The sequence below is a fragment of the Gossypium raimondii genome, chromosome 1 (genome assembly GCF_025698545.1).
Source record: "Gossypium raimondii isolate GPD5lz chromosome 1, ASM2569854v1, whole genome shotgun sequence".
Lineage (NCBI taxonomy): Eukaryota > Viridiplantae > Streptophyta > Magnoliopsida > Malvales > Malvaceae > Gossypium > Gossypium raimondii.
In genome coordinates, this window is record NC_068565.1 from 6403813 (window position 1) to 6424894 (window position 21082).

The following is a 21082-nucleotide window of genomic DNA, read 5'->3' on the forward strand; positions in this document are numbered from 1 at the left end:
CCCTTATTTATAATCATCTCTTTGTATTTTGTTCTTGAGTTAAAGAATACTTTTGAGAGCATTTACTCAAACAAGTAGTGTGTACTCTTTTTTTATGGCTATTCTGTTCATTCGTGGCTTTTTTCTCTTTCAAGATTGTTTTCGTTTTGTTTTCAGTGGCTTAAAGGATTTTAGAAAGAATTCTCACTTTTCAAGAGTTAGACTGACTTAGGAAGATTTAAATAAAAGAAATCGCCTAAAATTACACGGTTTTCCAGACTAGAGTTCTAGCCCTAAGACAATAGTATGGAGGTCTCCATATTGCTTTTACCGTTACTTTTTATACAATTATTAAGTTATAAATTTATATAAAAACTAGTTTTTAATAGTTGTATAGTGCACATTAATATACGTATTGTCGAAACCATTTTTTGAAAAACGGGGTTGACCTTTTTTGAAAACGAAAATTAAAACGAGAGTCGCCACCAATCCTTTTTATTTAGGTGTGATCGGATCACCTCATAATTTAATTATTTTAATAAAAGTTTAAATTTACTAAAACAATAATTTTGTTGGTCTACAAAATCCAGAAAACGGGTTCGGGAGTCGGTTACGCACGAGGAAGGACTAGCACCCTCGATACGCGCAAAATTGGTACTAGTTGATTACTTTATGTCTTAATGTCGAAAGTTGAAATTTTGAAAAGATTTTAAAATACGATCCCTTTTTTATTAATGTTAATAAAACTTGAATAAATCGAAAAGAGAGTTAAAGACCCACTCGTCCCAAGGTAACTAAATACCACATCCCGTAAGTTAAGACACGATATTTAGGACCTTTGAGAATAAGCTCGCCTTTAATTTTTATTAATTTTTTTTATTTTAAAATTTTAAAAGGATATTTTGCTATTTAAGTTTAACGAGGAAACCAAAACCCCATAAATTAGGGCACGGTTTCTCGAATTCCCAAAAGCGCGAAATATTGCCTTATTATTTTTTTTAAAATTTTTCTTATTACGAATTGGAACAAGAATTAATGCAATATCTAATAAGATATATGTTTAATTTATTCGAATGTAGTGTGAAAGCGAACAAATATATATATATATTGTTGACACCATTTTTTGATAAAACGGGGTCAACTTGGGTTTTGAAAAACGAAAACGAAAACGGGAGTCGCCACCAATCCTTTTTGATGAGGTGTGATCGGATCACCTCGTAAAGTGGTTGTTTTTAATAAATAATTTAATTTTATTAAAAGAACGGTTTTGGTCTACGAAATTTAGAAAAATGGGTTCGGGAGTCGGTTACGTACGATGAAGGATTAGCACCCCCATAACGCCCAAAATTGGTACCTAATTGATTAGTTAAGGTCTTAATGTCGAAAATTGAAAATTTTGAAGAATTTTAAAAATATGATCCTTGTATGAAAATGTTAAAAATCTTCGAAAAATAGGCATATTTTACGTTAATCGAGAAAGAGAATCATTTCTAGTAAGTTAGGACACAATGTCTCAAATTCCCAATACGCGAATGTATGCTAAAAATTTGCTTATTTAAAAGATATTTAGTTATCTCGGATTTTAGAAAAAAAGGGATCAGGCCCAGTAAGTTAGGACTTGATCTTTTCTTAATTTCCGAAGTCGTTAAAGCTTGGGTTTAAAAAAAAAGACTTGTGTTTTTAGATTCATCACCCAGTAAGTTAGGGTACGATCTTCTTGAATTTCCAAATGCAAAATACGGTCTTTATTATTTTTTAGAAAATATCCTCATCTCGGGAAAACAACATGTCATATCCAATGCGTTAGGACACAACGTATTGAATTCCCGATAATGTGTTTTTTATTATTATTTTTTTAAAAGAGTAATCTCGTTTATTTAGATTCAACGAAGAAAATCGGAACTCAATACGTTAGGGCTCGATTCTCTCGAAGATCCCAAATATCGAGTATTACTTATATTTTTAAAATTTCTTTTCTTACAAATTTAAAGAAAAAATCAATATAATGTTAAAAATGACAATAATGAATACGACGATGTGGACATAGATAATACGAGCAACTGCAATAAAGAGGAAAAAAACAAATCGATTACATATAAAATAACAAGTAAATAAGCAAATAAAATTTAAACATTCTCTCAAAATAATGATGACAATGTAAATAAATAAATGAATAAAGAAAATGAATAAAAATATGAAAATATAAAAAGATATATAAATATGTATATATATGTACGTGTTTATGAAAATAAAATGGGTATTTAGATATATGTAGATATGTATTAAAATATATAAAAATATAAATACACATACAAATATAAATAAGTTACAAAAATATATGTATGTATGTTTATATAGACATAGTATAAAAATGCATGTGTATATATAAAAATTATGAAATGTTTGAAAATATACGAGTATGTAAATAAATGTATTTTGAAGCTACAAAATAGGTAAAACATATGAAATATAAAATATTCACATGAACGTATATTAAAAATATATGTATATATGTATTTCGAAATTATATAAAAAATGCAAAAGATATATGCATGGGTGGTAATATACGTGTATATATATATACATATATATAAATATAGAACATAAAAATACAAACATGTTTGTATGTGCATGTATATATAATGAAGCTTGGGATCAAAAGTATATATAAATACATGGTGATAATAATAAATAAGAAATACAATAAATAATCATGCATGAACAATAATATTAAATTGATAAATGAGAATAGTAATAATAATAATAATAGAAGTAAAAATATATAAAATAAAAGTAAGTAATAGTAACAACAGTATTAAACATAATGATAATAGTAAAAATAATGATAACATTATTAAAATTAATTAATAGCAACAATAGACAGAAGGGGGACTAATTTGAACTTAAGACAGAACTTCGGGGAGAAATCCGTAAATAAATAAGGGAGGAGGACCCTCTGAACACGGGTGTATTGTTGGGGGACTAAAATAGAAATTTTCCCTCTCCCCCGAAACGGTGCAGTTCCATCGAGGACCAAAATGAAATAGCAATAAATTTATGGGGCGCATATTAAAAGACCAAAGAGACTTGATTGCAAAGTATAGAAAAATCGGAGGGGCTAAAACGACAAATAACCCAACGCTCGAAACGCGCGGATCCTGGGGTGAAACGACGTCGTTTTAGGGCTACTGTGGTCAGCCCGAAACGACGTCGTTTAGTCCGTCTATATAAGTCAAATTTATTTTAAAAAAAAACTTCAGTTCTTTGCTCTTCAGAAAAAAAATGAGAGTTTTTCTCTCAAAAGCCCCTCTCCCCCGGTCCTAGCTCCGACCGATAGTCACCGTGCCGGATCCCGGTCGCCGGTGGCCGGCGAAGGTAAAAAGGGTGTTTTTTTAGATCTCGCCCCCCTAAGCCCAAATCTGGCCTTAAAATGCCCAAAAAGCAAAAGAAAAAGGACCACCAGCCTTCTCAACGACCGATTCTGTCACCGGAGGTGAAGCCTCCGACTACAAGGACACGGAACGACTCCGGTGAGTTCCTCTTCCCCTTTCTTTTTGTTTTATTTTAGTATATAAAAACGAAAGCAAAAAAAGAAAAAATAGCAGTGAACAAATATTATGAAAACTCCAAAGTTTCTTTTCTTTTATTTCTGATTTTTTGTATCATCCCCCCCCCCCCGAAGAAAGAGCTTTACAATCGGTTTTTGCTTGGCTTTTATAGCTATTTTTGTTACAATATTTTTGCTTTTGTTGTTACTATTTGCCGCTGTTTCGTTTCTGCTTTGCGTGTTTCCTCTAGTTTACAGGGTTGCTGGAGCAGGTGGGCAGAGGGCAGGTGCGGCGCTGGATGTGACGGAGGCGCAGAAGACCGAGGGTCAGAAGACCCTAGGTGCGGCGCCTAGGGTTCTTTTGTTTTCTGCTAGGGCTTTTCATAGTTTTGGGTTTTGGGCTAAGGTATTGTAATGGGTTTTGGGCTTATTTGTTTTCTCTGGTGGGCCGGGCAAATTTGGGCTTCTACATATATATTTTAAAAACGTAATGTATAATACGATAATAACGAAATAATGGAAGATAACTATATGAGTAAAATATTTAAAAGGTAAATAACAAGTAATGGAATACAATAATAATGATGATGTGATTATAATAACACCAAATAATAACAATAATCATATTAACTATTATTCTAATGCTAAAACAATAGAAATGAATTAAACATTAATAATGATGATAATGAAATGTGTAAGTAAAGAAGCAAACAACACTATAAATTCTAATTACAAGAAAAATAAAAATAAAATAAAAATATACGAATGAATATGCGAATAAATAAATAAAACAAAAAGAGTAAATAAATAATAAAAGCTTGAAATTAAACAACGAAGGATTAAATTGGGATTAAAATAAAATTTAGAGTCAAAATTATGATGAAATAGGTGAATAAACATAAAAGGGACTAAATCAGAGCTTGAATGGGATTTAAAGGTATAAATTACAAATAAAAAAAGGGAAAAGGGGCAAACTAAAACGCGCTGAAAAAGGGTGAGGACTAGATGGGAAATTATTCCTAGTCCTTTGGAGAGCACCGTTTCAATTTGGACCGAAATGAAGAAAAATGAAATTATGCCGTAAAATGTAAGAAAGAAAAAAAGTTTAGGACTAAATTGCAAAGTCGCGTAAAAGAGGAAAGGCCATATGCGAAATTACCCCTTCAACGCAGAAACACGAGGATCCTGAGGGCCAACGGGTTGGTTTTCGAGTCTGAGGCCAAAACGATGTCATTTTGGCCTCTAGGCTCACTCCTCAAAACGGCGTCGTTTCATGTCTTTACTTAAACTAAATTTTTTTCTTAAAATTTCATTTTTTTCAGTGTTTAAAAAAAAACTTCAAAAACCTCCCATCTCTCTCAAAAAACTCTCCCCCCATTCGGCCGATGGTCTCCCTCGACCTCCGTCGCGCCACCGCTGTGGCCAGCAGCCGGCACTAGAAAAATGGGCCCCTTAGCCCTTATTGTACGGCGTCCTTGATCGCTAAGCTCTCTCAACCCGCGAGGATAAAAAAAACAGGGGAGACTCTCGACGCCTTCGGACCCGAATCGGGTGATGAAGGAGAAGCCCTCTAACAGCGTGGCCACGATCGTCTCCGGTGAGTCTCCTTTTCCCCCTTTTTTATTTTTATTACTTAGTATGTAAAAAATAACAATAAAGTAAAAAAGGATAAATAACGAGAATCGAACCAGAAAGCAAAAAGAAAATCACCTCTCAAATCTGTTCTGTTTTCGTTTTTTTAATCTTCGTAAAAAAGAAAAAAAATTACAGAGATAAAATTCGGCTTTTATAGCCGATTTGAAAAACCCCTAGTTTTCTATTTTTTTGTCGTTTTGCAATTTGGCTTTTTCTTTCTGTTGCGTGTTCATTTGTTTTGCAGGTGTCAGACGCGTGAGGAGGCGTGTGGCGGCCAGGGGCAGAAGACCTAAGTGCGGTGCACCTAGGGTTGGCAATCTTTTGTTTTCTTTCTGTTAAGGGTATTGGGTTAGGGTTAGGGATTTTTGTATTGGGCTTAAGTCCTGTAATGAATTGGGTTTAATGTTTTCATTTTGGTGTTTGGTTTTGTTTGGGCCATATTGGGCCCCGGGCAAAAATGGGCTTGTACACGTATTTATATTTTTATTCTTTAATAAATTGTTTTATTTCATATACTTGCTACAAGTAATTATTACTGAAAATTATTAAAATATATAATTTTAAAAAATAAATTAATTTTAAAGTATACTATAAGTAATTGATATTAGAATTTGATTTTATTTGTATGTGTGCACTAATAATAGATAAATTAATTGTGATTTAAATTTATTGAAATTATTGAAATAACTACTAATTTTAAAATTAATGTTAAAACATTAATTTCAAATTTTAGTTTTAATATTAAGTGGGTATTTTTAACATTTCATATTTCAAATTTTTTCTAATTTAAAATCAAATAACAATATTATTAATTAAAAAGTGAATTCAAATTGTATCAAATATAATCAAATTAAACTTTATGAATCTTGTTCAAAATCAATTTATCTAAGTGGGAAGAGATTATTATAACATATTTTTCAATAAAACAACAATTGAGATTGAATCATATAATTGTATTATAAAAAGTATTATGGAATAAATTAAACACTAATTAGAAAACTTAAACTTTCTAAAATAATTAAAATAAAATTATAGTTAGAAAAAATTAAAATCTAAATTCCTTAAAATTAAAATAAAATCTAATTTAAAATAAATACTTAAATATTAGTAATATATTTAAATTTTCTATATTAATCTTTTTCTTCAATTGATTTCTTTTAGACAAATCTAATTTATCAATGCCAATAACCTTTTTATTTTTATGTGATTATGGAAATCACTATGATAATTGAAGTCAATCACAAGACATGTTAGGTTTATGGTTTAAATTATAGAATCAAAAGTGTAAATAAATATTATATATGGATATAAAAACAAAATTGAGAAAATAAAACCTATCATCCATTCTAAAAATAGTTTTGATCCCGTCACCTTTAAGCCTCGTTTAATGCCCATGGAGTTGCATGAATAATGTTGGTGTAATTTAAATGTTATTGTTTGAAAATACTTAATATCGAATGCTATTTATAATTGTAATTTTAATTTTAATTAGGATATGGAGATGTCATTAATTTAATAATAAGTAATTAAAAATGATATCATTTACGGATCAAGAAATCATAGGAGGGATGGCTAGAAAATAATTAAACTAAAAAAAAAAGGAAAAAGAAAAAAAAGCTTATCAGCCTTTGTTGATAAGGAAAATTTGCCACAAACTTGAACAAGTAGATTAATTTGTCTCACTCTAAGAACACACCTGGTTCGTTTGTGAAGTAAAAACACTTCCAAGATCCCCAGCACCTATGGTCAACAACCAAACCCCACAATCAGTCCTAATTCCTAGTTAACTTGAAACCAAAATATTAACAATGATTCGTTCAATCCATTCGTCACCTACCTTCAAAACCGAGCAACCCCCAACTATGGATCCGAACAAGATAGGTCACCACTCTCACAATTCGTTACTGACAAATCTGAAAGACCCAATAAGACAACAATTCACATCTTCATAGCTTAAAAGAATAGAAAAGCTTCCCCTAATTCACCAAACACAATCACCTTACCTACTAAACGAGTGACGACATAACCAGACTGCTCCAATGCTAACCGAATCGTTCTGGCCCTTAACCTTCAACAATGAAACAGTCGACCTATCACCAAAAATCCATAAACCAAATAACACCGCAGTTACAAAACTTACAACCAACGCGCAAAGGCAAAACGGAGATGACAAATTGCGGCAACAAGAATTTTAGAAGGAAATGGACTACTAGAAAAATCAAAGTAGGGAGAGAATGAAATTTTTAGCAGTAGTCAACAACAAACAAAAAGATGAGAAAAGGAAGGCCAAGGGCACAATTCGTAGAGAGAATAATAGCCAAGTAAAAAAATAGAGGAGGAAAAACAGTTGGCTGCAAAGGAGAGAAAAGAATCGGCAAAGAAAATGAAGGGGAAGGATGAAAAGAGGGAGAAGATTCGACTAAGGGAGGAGGAGGACGTTTGTTCACCTTTTTCTCTGAAAAGTAAAAATTTGGGAAGCACAGAATTCCACTCAATCACCACTATCCCCTAAATCCCTTAATTAACTCCCCCTATCCCTAATTTCACTCCCCAACCGTCCACTACAATCCCCTCAACCACCGAATTCAAATCCTACTCAAACTCTTCAGAATTTCGGTCAAACTACAACACCCTCACGGCACAAGCAGTAAATATAAATCCCATATTTGCACAAGGACTTGAACTCAAAAACTTCTACTTAATTACACTCCACTTAACCACCAGACCAATAGACCCATTCATACATATTTTACCAATATTTGTTTATAAGCCTACTGACTAGAGATAGAGGTTTATTCATTTAAAAACAAAAAATTTAACCAAGCTAATGCTTGATCTTGGAACTTCTCAAACACTCCCAGAACATAACCACAAAAACTAACGGATATTTATGTCACAAACATACGAAAATGAATATATAAGGGATTTTTGGGGCATTACAAATTTTGAATAAATAATAATATATCTAATTAATTAACATAAATATCTAAGATTTTTATACACATTTGTGGCCTCATTTAATGGAATAGGCTTAATTGCCTATTTAATCCCTATTATTTTCTTTTAATCTATAATTAAACTTTTACACCTTATTCTATTTAGTCCTTTTTCCTAATTTCTCCTACTTAAACTAAATTCATCCAATTAAAACTTAATCGGACACATTACTAGACTCATAATTACTCCTAATAATTATTTACGGACTAGGTTTACTAAGACGGAGGCCCGATATTGTACTTTTTCGATGCCCGTGAATTTTGGATCATTACATCTTGTAGATAGACACTAATCTTAGTTGATGTAATTCAATCTATACCGATGGATTTGGGGGGGAGATCAACTATAAATAGAAATCTTCTCCCTCATTTGTAATAATCTCTTTGTATTTCGTTCTTGAGTTAAAGAATACTTTTGAGAGCATTTACTCAAACACGTAGTGTGTGCTCTTTTTCTGTGGCTTTTTTCTCTTTCGAGATTGCTTTTGTTTTGTTTTCGGTGGCTTAAAGGATTTTAGAAAAAATTCTCACTTTTCAAGAGTTAGATTGACTTAGGAAGATTTAAATCAAATAAATCGCCTAAAACTACACAATTTTCTAGACTAAAGTTCTAGCCCCATGACAATAGTACAGAGGTCTGCATATTGCTTTTACCGTTACTTTTTATACAATTATAAAGTTATAAATTTATATAAAACTAGTTTTTAATAGTTGTGCGGTGCACATTAATATACGTATTTATATTTTTATTATTTAATAAGTTATTTTATTTCATATACTTACTACAAGTAATTATTACTGAAAATTATTAAAATATATAATTTTAAAAATAAATAAAATTTAAATTATACTATAAGTAATTGATATTAGAATTTGATTTTACTTGTATGTCTGCACTAATAATAGATAAATTAATTGTGATTTAAATTTATTGAAATTATTGAAATAACTACTAATTTTTAAAATTAATGTTAAAACATTAATTTCAATTTTTAGTTTTAATATTAAAAGGGTATTTTTTAACATTTTATATTTCAAATATTTTTTCTAATTTAAAATCAAATAACAATATTATTAATTAAAAGTGAATTCAAATTGTATCAAATTTAATTAAATTAAAAAGAGATTATCATAACATATTTTTCAATTAAAACAACAATTGAGATTGAATCATATAATTGTATTATAAAAATATTATGGAATAAATTAAACACTAATTAGAAAACTTAAACTTTCTAAAATAATTAAAATAAAATTATATTAAAAAATAAAAATCTAAATTCCTTAAAAACTAAAATAAAATCTAATTTAAAATAAATGCTTAAATATTAGTAATATATTTAAATTTTCTATATTAATCTTTTTCTTCAATTGATTTTTTTGACAAATCTAATTTATCAATGCCAATAGCCTTTTTTTCTTTTATGTGATTATGGAAATCACTATGATAATTGAATTCAACCAAATCACAAGACATGTTAGGTTTATGGCTTAAATTATAGAATCAAAAGTGTAAATAAATATTATATATGGATATAAAAACAAAATTGAGAAAATAAAACCTATCACCCATTCTAAAAATAGTTTTGATCCCGTCACCTTTAAGCCTCGTTTAATGCCCATGGAGTTGCATGAATAATGTTGATGTAATTTAAATGTTATTGTTTGAAAATACTTAATATTGAATGCTATTTATAATTGTAACTTTTAATTTTAATTAGGATATGGAGATGTCATTAATTTAATAATAAGTAATTAAAAATGATATCATTTACGGATCAAGAAATCATAGGAGGGATGGCTAGAAAATAATTAAACTAAAAAAAGGAAAAGAAAAAAGCTTATCAGCCTTTGTTGATAAGGAAAATTTGCCACAAACTTGAACAAGTAGATTAATTTGTCTCACTCTAAGAAAGTAAAATGATAAGAATCAAGGTTACTTGTGACTAAATAAAGAAACTTGCTTAGATAAGAGTAGATAAGAATTGCAATAAACAAAGCCTGAAATTTAGAACATTCAACATATATCATGTTGTTTCATTACTTTGAAAGGATATTTTATAAGAAATTAGAACATCCCTAAGCATAGGTAATAAGTACATATATTAGTGGTTACATTAATGACCAAATACATGCATCTAATCTTATATACATGCATAATCACAAAGTGTATGTTTGTGTTATGGGGCTAGAACTTTAGTCGGGCAAACTGCATTGTCTTATATACATGCATCATATCAACATAAAGAACACTTGGATTCACACATATGTTGTCACGCTAATATCATTAAAACAATTTCATTTAAAAAATAAATTGACAGTTTTAAAAGATTAATAACCAAATTTAATTTAAAATAAAAATAAAAACCAAATTAATAAATATATATAGATTTTAAGAAATAAATTTATCATAATACTTTTTATGTCTACAATTCTTTCATGGGTATGCTTATATTACTTTTTGTGTAGTGTCTTGTTTTACATAGTTTATAATTGTCCCAACGAATTTAATTTAGAATTTCTTTTTTTGTTTATACTGTGTGTTGTGTCAATTTATTTATTTATTTAAAATGTGTCTTTTATGTTCTATATATATTTTTTCATTTGTAAGCTATTATAAGATTATATATTTATTTATACATTAATAATTTTTCTTATGTAAAATTTTGTACGTTCACATATTTTTATCGTATTTATTTTATTTTCCATGACACGATATTTTTAATTATTTTAATACTTTTATATCATGTTTTAATTCTACAATGTTCCTAGTTTTATCAAAATAATTCAATTTTATTCTAAATCCATCTATTTAACAATTGAGTTATTACAGATGTCATATATTTATACAATTATGCTGTTAAAAACTTAATCCTATTTCATGAAGCATAGGGATCAGCAGGTACTTTCCAGTTCTTATAAATTATGGACCATATTATTTAACATTAAATTTATTTTAAATATTTTAAAAATGGTGAATATAGGATCTTTGTACTAATAAAAAATAAATAATATCCAATTATAATAACATTAATATTTATTTTTATATGAATTTTTTTCATTTGCAGTTATACTTCCAACAACATACTTCATTTACAAAATAAAAAAAAAAATTTAAAATATAATTTTATTAAACAATAAGTCTAACATTGATAGCTGGATTTCTAAGGGCAATTTACTAATAAAAGCCCATTTTTTGTAAAAATTGTCGAAATGGGCCCATTATTTAATTATTTACCGGAATGGTCCATTTTCCGGCAAATCGCGTCCACATCAGCGCGATGTTAGGGGATGCATCAGGAAATCGTGGACACGTCGGTAGCGAGATGTTGACATGGCAACAAATCGCTTCCTCAAGGACGCGATTTGTCGCCACGCCAAGATCTCGCTACCGACATGGCCGTGATTTCCCGCTGTGAAAAAGTGCCTAACGGTCAAAAATTTGACCGTTGCCCCCCCAACGGTCAAAAAAAAAACTATAAATACCCCCCACCCCTTTTTATTTTTTCACAAACTAATCCTCTCTCATATTTCCTCTCAATTTCCTCTAAATTTCCTTCTAAAATTCTCTCAAATCCATATTTAATTTCAATTTCCTCTCAATTTCCTTCCAAAATTCTCTCACATCCATATTTAATTTCAATTTGCTTTCAATTTCCTTTTTAAAATAATTTTAAAATTTTTATATTTTTAAAAATCATAAAAATTTGTACGAATTCATCAATGGCCGAATCATTGACTCGTCTTGATAAGCATCACATATCGGTGGAACAAATAAAAATGGTAAGTGTTAAATTCAATTTTTAAATATTATTTAAGAAATTTTTATTTATGCATTTTTAGATAATTATTAATTTATTATTTGTTATAAAAGTCTGTAGATCGGGTATTGGAATGCAATATCCGAAATATGCATGGTCCTCCATCACCGTTGGTAGAGAACTACCTGCGGGAAGCGGGTTTTTGGCACGTGGCGACTGTAGGCCGGGGATGCAAGTTGTACCCGAAACTAATTAGTGCGTTGATCGAGAGGCGGAGACCCGAGACGCACACATTCCATCTTCCATATGGAGAGTGCACTATCACTCTAGAAGATGTGAGTCTGCAATTGGGATTGCCGGTGGAGGGGCACCCAGTCATCGGGTCTTGCCAATCTAGCAATTGGGAGGCGGTGTGCTACGAGCTTTTGGGCGCTATTCCGGATAAAATGGAGGGAGGTAAAATCGAGATGGGCTGGTTACCTGACACATTCCCTGATCCGGATGAAGATTCAACCAAAATTGAAAGAATCCGATATGCTCGGGCATACATTCTTCAATTAATTGGAGGTTATCTGATGGCCGACACGTCACAGAGCCGCGTACATCTAAGATGGCTGCTGAAACTCGTTGATTTTAGAGCAGCCGGTGAACTCAGTTAGGGGTCTGCTGTATTGGCAACGTTGTATCGGGAGATGTGCGGGGCGACGCGACCGAGGAGAGCGAAAATCGGAGGTTGCCTATCACTACTGCAGTCATGGGCACGGTTTCGCTTTCCATTTCTACGTCCTCGAGTGGACCACCCATTTACATTCCACTCATAACGAGGTAAATTTTATATTAGATTTTACAATTATTATGTAGATTTTTAAAAATAAAAGTATGCTAAAAATTTATTTAATTAAGTGGAACCATCCGGTAAGTTATTCTCGATTACCTAGCTCTCTTGAAGATATACGGCTTCTATTGGACCAACGGTCAAAAGCACAAGTGAGTATGAAATAAAATAGATATTTCCATACATTCGCTAGTCGATTAGTATTTAGTATTTAGTATTATTATGTATATAACTAATATTTCTATCATGTTCATATAGTTTGAATGGACATTATACGAGGATCCGGCAATTCGGACAGTAATTCTGGAAGAGTTCTTACAAAATCCGAACGCCTGGCACGTGAAAGTCGTGTTGATCAACTACGCAGCCATGGAGCCGCACCAGTCAGACAGAGTGCTACGACAGTTTGGATGTAGACAACCGATTCCTGTGGATCCTGAGGAGTTTGACAATCAACACAAAGTCAACCTTCGGCAATTGAATACGGATTGGCAGAGATACTGGTCCGAGTACATGGAAATGTGGGAAGATCGGCATGAATATATACCTACTCGGGAACCAATCATCGTTCCGGAGTTAGCGTGCGTTCCAGAATACATGCCATGGTTTAGGATCCATGGCAAGCCGTATTTACTGACGCCAGAGGAGAGGTAGCGGCAAATACGTGTCGAAAAGGAAAGGCGCGGGCCTCTAAATCTAAGACGACAAGACGACGAAGGCAGCCCCTCAACGAGGCCCAGACATTCACCCGACTCATTATCAGCGGCCATGCAAATACCAGGCCCAACGAGAGCACCGACACAGTCATCCAACGCAGCAGTTTAACCGATGATACCCACGCAACTGCCTTTTCATATGATGCCAGGTGCGTTTCCTAGCCCTTATATGTATCCTAACCCTTATATGTATCCTTTTTCGAGTCCTATGGTAGGTTGGAGTCAAATGCCCAGTTCAACTCCATTTCCTATTATGCCGAGTGGACCACCGATGTATAGGCCAGCGGTGCACGAGGGATCACAAGAGGGACCGTCGGGGAGCCCTCCTTTTTACCAATCCCCAACAACGTATGGGTTTCAGACACCGTCGCCATTCGTGATGCAAACACCTCCACATACACTATTCTTTGAAGGTGGATCATCGTCCCAAGTTTGACAACTAGATACCGTACCGGAAGAACCAGAATCCCCGCTGGAAGAACAACAACCGCCGCCGGAAGCTAGAGAAAGGAGGAATCCAGCGCGTAACCGTCGACGGCCGCCATGTGACACTAAATCCCCCGGACATAGACATTGATTAAATGTATTTAAAATTATTTGTATAAATATTTTGAATATTTTGATATTATTTGATGTAATAAAATAGAAGTTCATTTGATGTAATAAAATAGAATTTTTTTTGAGTTATTTTGATATTATTTGATGTAATAAAATAGAAGTTTATTTGATGTAATAAAATAGAATATTTTGAATATTTTGAATATTTTAATGTTATTTGAGAATTCTACTAACCATTAATAACCTAATTAAATTGAAAACCCTAACCTAATTAAACTAAAAACCCTAACCCTAATTAAATTGAAAACCCTAACCTAATTAAATTGAAAACCCTACCTTAATTAAATTGAAAACCCTAAACCTAATTAAATTGAAAACCCTAACCCTAATTAAATTGAAAACCCTAACCTAATTAAATTGAAAACCCTAAACCTAATTAAATTGAAAACCCTAACCCTAATTAAATTGAAAACCCTAACCTAATTAAATTGAAAACCCTAACCCTAATTAAATTGAAAACCCTAACCTAATTAAGTTGCCCTAACCCTTAACATTCACATAATGTTAGATTTGGAAAAATGTTTTTCTGGTACTAACAATTAATAATTTCATATAATTTGATAATTTTACTAACCATTAATACAATTTTTTGAGTTATTAATTTTACATTCACATAATGTTATATTTGGAAAAATGTTTTGACTGGTACTAACAATTAATAATTTTATATAATTTAATAATTTTACTAACCATTAATACAATTTATCAATTACTAATTTTACAAATATAATTTTGTTACAATTACATTCAACTATTGCGATTAGGGCATGATCGACTTGTATGGCATGGATTCCTACACCATCCGCACAACTTCGTTTGACTGGCTATTTCTCGGATATCCATATTGTTACGTATTCTAGTCGAGCAAGGTCGACCATTTGGTTTACGACGTAATTCTCTATCCGGTAACAGCTTAAAAGGAGCAAGAGATACAGGCGGCCACTTACGTTCATCTGGGACCGGTGGGAAAACGTGTCTCCATACGCTGTACATGTTTTCTAATTTGTACACTTCGTCCACATACCTCATCGGATCCAGACGGAGATCCTGACAAGCTGCAATGACATGAGCGCATGGATAACGAAGTGCATCAAACATCCCACAGTCATAAGTCCTGTTTCGTAAGTGTACACGATATTGCCCGCCAACAACACCTTCGTGCAGTCTGTCAAACTCTGTCACGCGAAACCATAAATTGCCTCGATCGTGACATACTGTGTACATGGTGTTTGCCCTCGCCTTGGCCTTGTTAATTTCTTGAACTACCTTACTGCACCAAACATGGCCTCCCTGCATCTGGCCTACATAACTTGCTGCTCGCTTTGGAAATAGCGCCGCCAAACGAAAATATGTCTCTCGCACAACCGATGTTATCGGTAGATGGCGCGTTCCTTTAAGAACAGAATTTATGCATTCAGCCATGTTCGACGTCATATGGCCATATCGTAGGCCTTTGTCGTATGCTTGTGCCCATTGTTCGAAACGTATGTTACAAAGGTAGTCCTCCCCTTCTGCGTTAATTAAACGTAAAATTGCCAACATCTCGTGAAAACAATCTTTATTTATTTCATACCCTGCCAATATAAGATCATAGCGAATAATTTATACCACTTCTACCAATAAAACTAATTCAATTTGACAAACGAAATAACACATATATAGATTAAATACCCATGTTGGTCACTTGTCGTCGTTCGCTCTTAGAGTATATTGCCTGTAGTAGTTCGAAGCAATGTGTCTTAGGCAATATCTATGGTGTGTGCACTGCCATAAGCTTCTCTGTCGATCAAATGCAGCTAGTATACCGGCGCCCCGATCTGAAATAACACAGATATCATGTTGGGGGCACACATGCCTCCTTAACCTGGACAGAAAGAAATCCCAGTCATCAGACGACTCCCCTAGTGTTATTGCAAATGCAATTGGAAGAATTCTCCCACCGCCATCCAATGCCACTGCAAGCAATAACCGATGAGTATACCTACCGAACATAAAGGTACCGTCAATTTGTACCAACGGCTTGCAGTATGGAAATGCGTCTCGGCATTGCTTAAAGGTCCAAAACAGGCGTTTGAACACTTTGCATCCACGTAGCAATCGGTCGTTGTAGTACGCATCTTCCATTTCAAGGTCTGTGATGGCACCTGGGACGTATCTCTCTAGCACCTGACACCACTGCCATATTTCATTATATGAGGCGTCCCACCCACTATGCATCTTCTCCAACGCCTTTTGCTTAGCTATCCAAGCCTTGCGGTAAGAGGGCGTGTACCCCATTTGGCAACGGATACTGGCAATTAACACCGGCACTGAAGTCCTGGGATCTACTTTTATCGTGGGCAGTATCAAGCTAGCTAACATAGCTGAATCCATCTTGGGATGATCTTGTAAAACACCTATTAACGGAGTACATTAAATAATGCAACATTACATAATAAAAGTATTATTCAGATACCGTCAATACTGTACCTGCAGCACATGTATGTGGACCTTTGTACTTTTTTATCTCCCACAACCCTGTCCTTTTCCTTAACGAGGCGTAGATTTTCCATGAACATGTGCCGTCTTGCACCGCACACTTCGTCTCGAACTTATCAGATTTAGATTTAACGACGTGGTAGTTAACGCCGTTTTTGATGCTATGTTGTTTCAAAGCACCAATAAAACTATCCTTGTTGGTAAACTGATTACCAACTTCAAATTTACCAGAATCTACCCTTGAACTTGTACGATCACGCAACCGGTGTGGTAGATCTGGAAACTCTAGCGCATCATCTGCAGACAGATCAACATTATGCAAGTGGGTTGGAGGTGAGTATGCCCTGAATCGTGGATTTTCTTCTTCTTCTGAACTCCTTTCACCATATTCAGGTTCTGTTGGAATAGGCTCCGGTTCAGAAAATAAGCCAACTTCTGCACCATCCGGCCCGGGCTCTCGAGGTGGATCCACATCGGAGTCATCTTCTAACCCACAATCATCTACAGCGTACGAGGTCCCCTCACCGGTTGACGTCGTAGGGAGTATGTCATCCCTTCTTCTGGGCATTTGATAACGTCCCCAATTGGATGGAGATTGCCACCTACTAGAACTTGATGTCGTTTCCCAGTACGTATTTCCAGCATCAAACGTCGAGCCACCGACGTACATGTCTCATCCACTGACAGAGTGTCTTGCAGGGGATGTGCATTCGACACTGCTACCGAACATGGGCTGTTTCGTATTTTATAACCCGCTAATCAAGTGTTGGCCAGGGGTCGTGTATACATCTCGAACACCGGTCATAGGTACATCAGTTGGCGATGTAAATTGTACATATAACTCAATATAAGGTGCTCCACTAGCAAGATGAGTCTGCACCATTGCCTCCAAGCTACGAGCACCTTTTATGTCGAACGAGTCATATGTCACCGGATCAACAGAAGAACAAAATCGATACGTGATTGACAGAAATTTCATTGGCGTCGTTCCGAAAATTTTACGCCTAATTCTTTTATGAAGTTTTGTCAAATCTATGTTCTGGTTAAAAACCAGTCGCACCGTATTCTCCGACAAAAAAACAACACCATTCTCGGTATGGCAAACCTCACCATCGTAGTAAATAACAGCACTAATACGTTCACTCATCTTTGAAACTCTAACCTTCTTAGCCTCACTATATTGAGAGGAAATTGAAATTAAATATGGATTTGAGAGAATTTTGGAAGGAAATTGAGAGGAAATCTAGAGGAAATTGAGAGGAAATATGAGAGAGGATTAGTTTGTGAAAAAATAAAAAGGGGTGGGGGTATTTATAGTTTTTTTTGACCGTTAGGGGGCAACGGTCAAATTTTTGACTGTTGGGGCTCTGTTCACGCGCGGGGAAATCGCGGCCACGTCAACGCGAGATGCTGACGTGGCAGCAAATCGCATCCTTGAGGAAGCGATTTGTTTCCATGTCAACATCTCGCGCTGACGTGGCCGTGATTTCCTGACGCGCCCCCTAACATCGCGCTGACGTGGACGCGATTTGCCGAAAAATGGACCATTCCGGTAAATAATTAAATAATGGGCCCATTTCGGTAATTTTGCAAAAAATGGGCTTTTTTGTGTAAATTGTCCGATTTCTAAAGCTGCAGTTTTTGACATTGAATGAAACTCAAACAGAGAAAAATACATCTTACAGGAAAAGGAAAGAAAAAATAGAGGATGTACAACTAAGGAAAGAAACTAACAGAGGGTGGCCCTACATCATGATAAGGATGATGGGCACCCAAACCGTAAAATTTACTACAAAACGCCAAAAATACAGGGAGTAAAATCAAAACTCTTGACAAAAGGGAATGGAATTGGCGATGGAAACACAAAACAGAGAGTAAAGTCAAAACTCTTGACAAAAGGGACGATGGAATTGGCGATGGAAACATAAAATAGAACAGCAACACCTTAAGTCCCCTGCATCATTCTCTCAACATAAACCAAAGGATTAAGTCTCCATTAGAATAAGTTTTATTTGTTTATGCTCGTTTATTTATTTTGATAAATCAACATAAACAACAACCCAAATGTTCATTTACAACCTTAACTTTAAGCAATTAAACGATAAGTCGACTTTACAAGTAAACGATTAGCCCTAGGCAACGAAAGGCCGAACTTCTCGGTCATGTCGAGTTCATTAGGCAACATCCCATCAGGCAACTCCCAATCAAAGCAATGGGCTAATTGAGCTAAAATAATACGCATGTTGACTAGAGCTAACTGCATTCCGGGACATCCTCTACGACCGGTTCCGAACGGAATAAGTTCGAAATCATGCCCTCGAAGGTCTATCTTCCTATCCTTGAATCTTTCTGGAAAGAACTCTTCAGCATTGCTCGACCATATCTTGGGGTTTCGCCCCATGGACCAAGTGTTTACCAAAAGCCGCGACTTCTTAGGTATGAAATACCCATTAACAGTGACATCTTCGGTCGACTCGTGCGGGATTAACAATGGCGCCACAGGATGCAACCTAAAACTCTCTTTGATGACCATATCCAAATAGGCAAGTTTCGGTAGGTCCGACTCTTCTACCATTCTATTCCTTCCGACAACACTTTCTAGCTCTTTCTGGAGAGCAACCATGACTCGAGGATGCTTTAGAAGTTCTGTAAATGTCCACTCAATGGTCGTGGATGTAGTGTCGAAGGAAGCTGCCACCATGTCCACCATTATAGCCTTGATGTTTTCTCTACCAAAGATGTATGGTTGATCTTCATCGTTAGGGTTTATGGGTGTATCCAACATCGAAACCATCAGTTGAAAGAAACTTCTATAAGGATTTTGGTCATCCATGTTAATCCCTTGTTGGTATTCATCTATCATTTTGTCAAAAAATTCGTGAAGGCCACTGCTCGCCTTCTTAAGCCTTCTTGTATATCCCTGCAGCGTAAAGATAGATATGATAGAATCAATTTTATATTGGTTGTATTCTTCATTATAATTATTCTTTGTGAAAAAATCAACTAGTCATTCAATCAAATATTAAGACTTCCGAGTTCCACTCTGCATCTAGTAAGATTACCATAACACAATTTATTATGCTTTAAAATTGGTATTATTATTAGTACAAAAAAATAAATAAATTATGAAAAAGAAAAATAGTACATAAAAAAACAGGATATAAGGAGAAAAAAAAAAAAAACGTTACCTGAAGATCAAGTGGAGCAAGGAAAGGCACATAATCCGAGAGATTGAAAACCCCAGATAAGTGCAGGGCCTCATCAACCAGCGGCTTAAAATCGATTTTATCATCCATGGACCGCCCGAATAACACTTTCGACATCATTTCTTCAAGAACCTTAGCCACCGCCAGGCTAAGGTTTATTGTTTCACCCACCGCCGCTACCTTCCTCACTGATTCAACCAATAACCCCACCTCCGCCTTCCTTATCGGGGCAAAACATTCAACTTCGGAAGCACTGAGGAAATGCAAAATACACCATTTCCGTACAGTTCGCCAGTAAGAACCGTACTGGGTAAAAGCCAAGGCCTTGCCACCATATGTGAAGTATTTCGCGGATTGGACTTTAGGCCTGGAAGCAAAAACGACGTCATGGACCTTGAGGAACAGTTCAGCGGCTTCGGGTGATGATACCACAATGGTTGGTACTTTGCCTAGCATTATCGACATGATGGGTCCATATTTTTTGGCGAGATAGTGAAGACTTTGGTGTGGGAGGTTCCCTAGCATGTGGATGTTACCTATGATGGGAAGAGGGGCAGGACCGGGTGGAAGTTTCCGGCCATTTTTGTTGCGGTTTGGTGAGCTGAAGAAGTAGATAAAGGAACAGAGAGTTCCAAGGAGGACAAAGAGTAAGGTTAATGTTGAAGAAGACATTTGGGAGGGAAGCCAATCACAATAGCTGATAGCCATTGGGGATTGATTGATTGAGTACTTGTAGATGGAAGCAACCGATGGCAGCTGCAAGTCGGGAGAATTCGCCAAATATGTCGATTTTAACAAAAACTACGGAGTTCGACCCCCCCCCCCTTTTTTTCTTTTTTCTTTTTTAATGTAAGGAAATAAGTATAGGTAAAAGCTTTGCGGGCTTAATTTGCCAGTTGAATTACTTACCATGGTAAGAAAATATTATTATAATTTTTATTTTAATTAATATTAATTTTAAGTTGTTAATGTTATTATATTTTTTTTATTTTTTTATGTTTATATAATCAAGATGAAGATTAAATTATTGAAATTTATATACACACAATTTAAGTGCAAGAGCACCATGTGTTATTGAACAATACTTGAAAGAGGCGAGTTTCTTACACGTGTCTCATATGCTCAACGAGACTAAATTGGAGTCTGCACTTATCAGTGCTTTGCTGGAGAGATGAAGATCCGAAACACATACATTCCATCTATCATGTAGTGAGTGTACGATTACATTTAAGGATGTATCATTACAACTCGATCTGCCAATTGATGAGGCAGTCATTACAGGAGTGGTGCACATTGGGGATTGGAGACCAA

At 34.4% G+C, this 21082-nt stretch overlaps 1 protein-coding gene and 1 long non-coding RNA gene across 2 annotated transcripts; one reads left to right on the forward strand and one right to left on the reverse strand.

Moving 5' to 3' along the window:
- The first annotated feature begins 3232 nt into the window (after window positions 1-3232).
- LOC128041257 (uncharacterized) lies at window positions 3233-5672 on the forward strand. The gene is made up of 2 exons (XR_008195981.1): window positions 3233-3509; window positions 3778-5672. It is a non-coding gene; the product is annotated as an uncharacterized LOC128041257 (long non-coding RNA).
- Window positions 5673-18561: 12889 nt separating this feature from the next.
- Window positions 18562-20577, reverse strand: LOC105779226 (cytochrome P450 CYP736A12). Its single transcript, XM_012603003.2, has 2 exons — window positions 19754-20577; window positions 18562-19485 (listed from the first exon to the last, which is right to left on the reverse strand). Exons 1-2 carry the CDS (start codon window positions 20477-20479, stop codon window positions 18652-18654), a joined length of 1560 nt encoding a protein of 519 aa, XP_012458457.1. The 5' UTR covers window positions 20480-20577; the 3' UTR covers window positions 18562-18651.
- Between the last annotated feature and the right edge of the window lie 505 nt (window positions 20578-21082).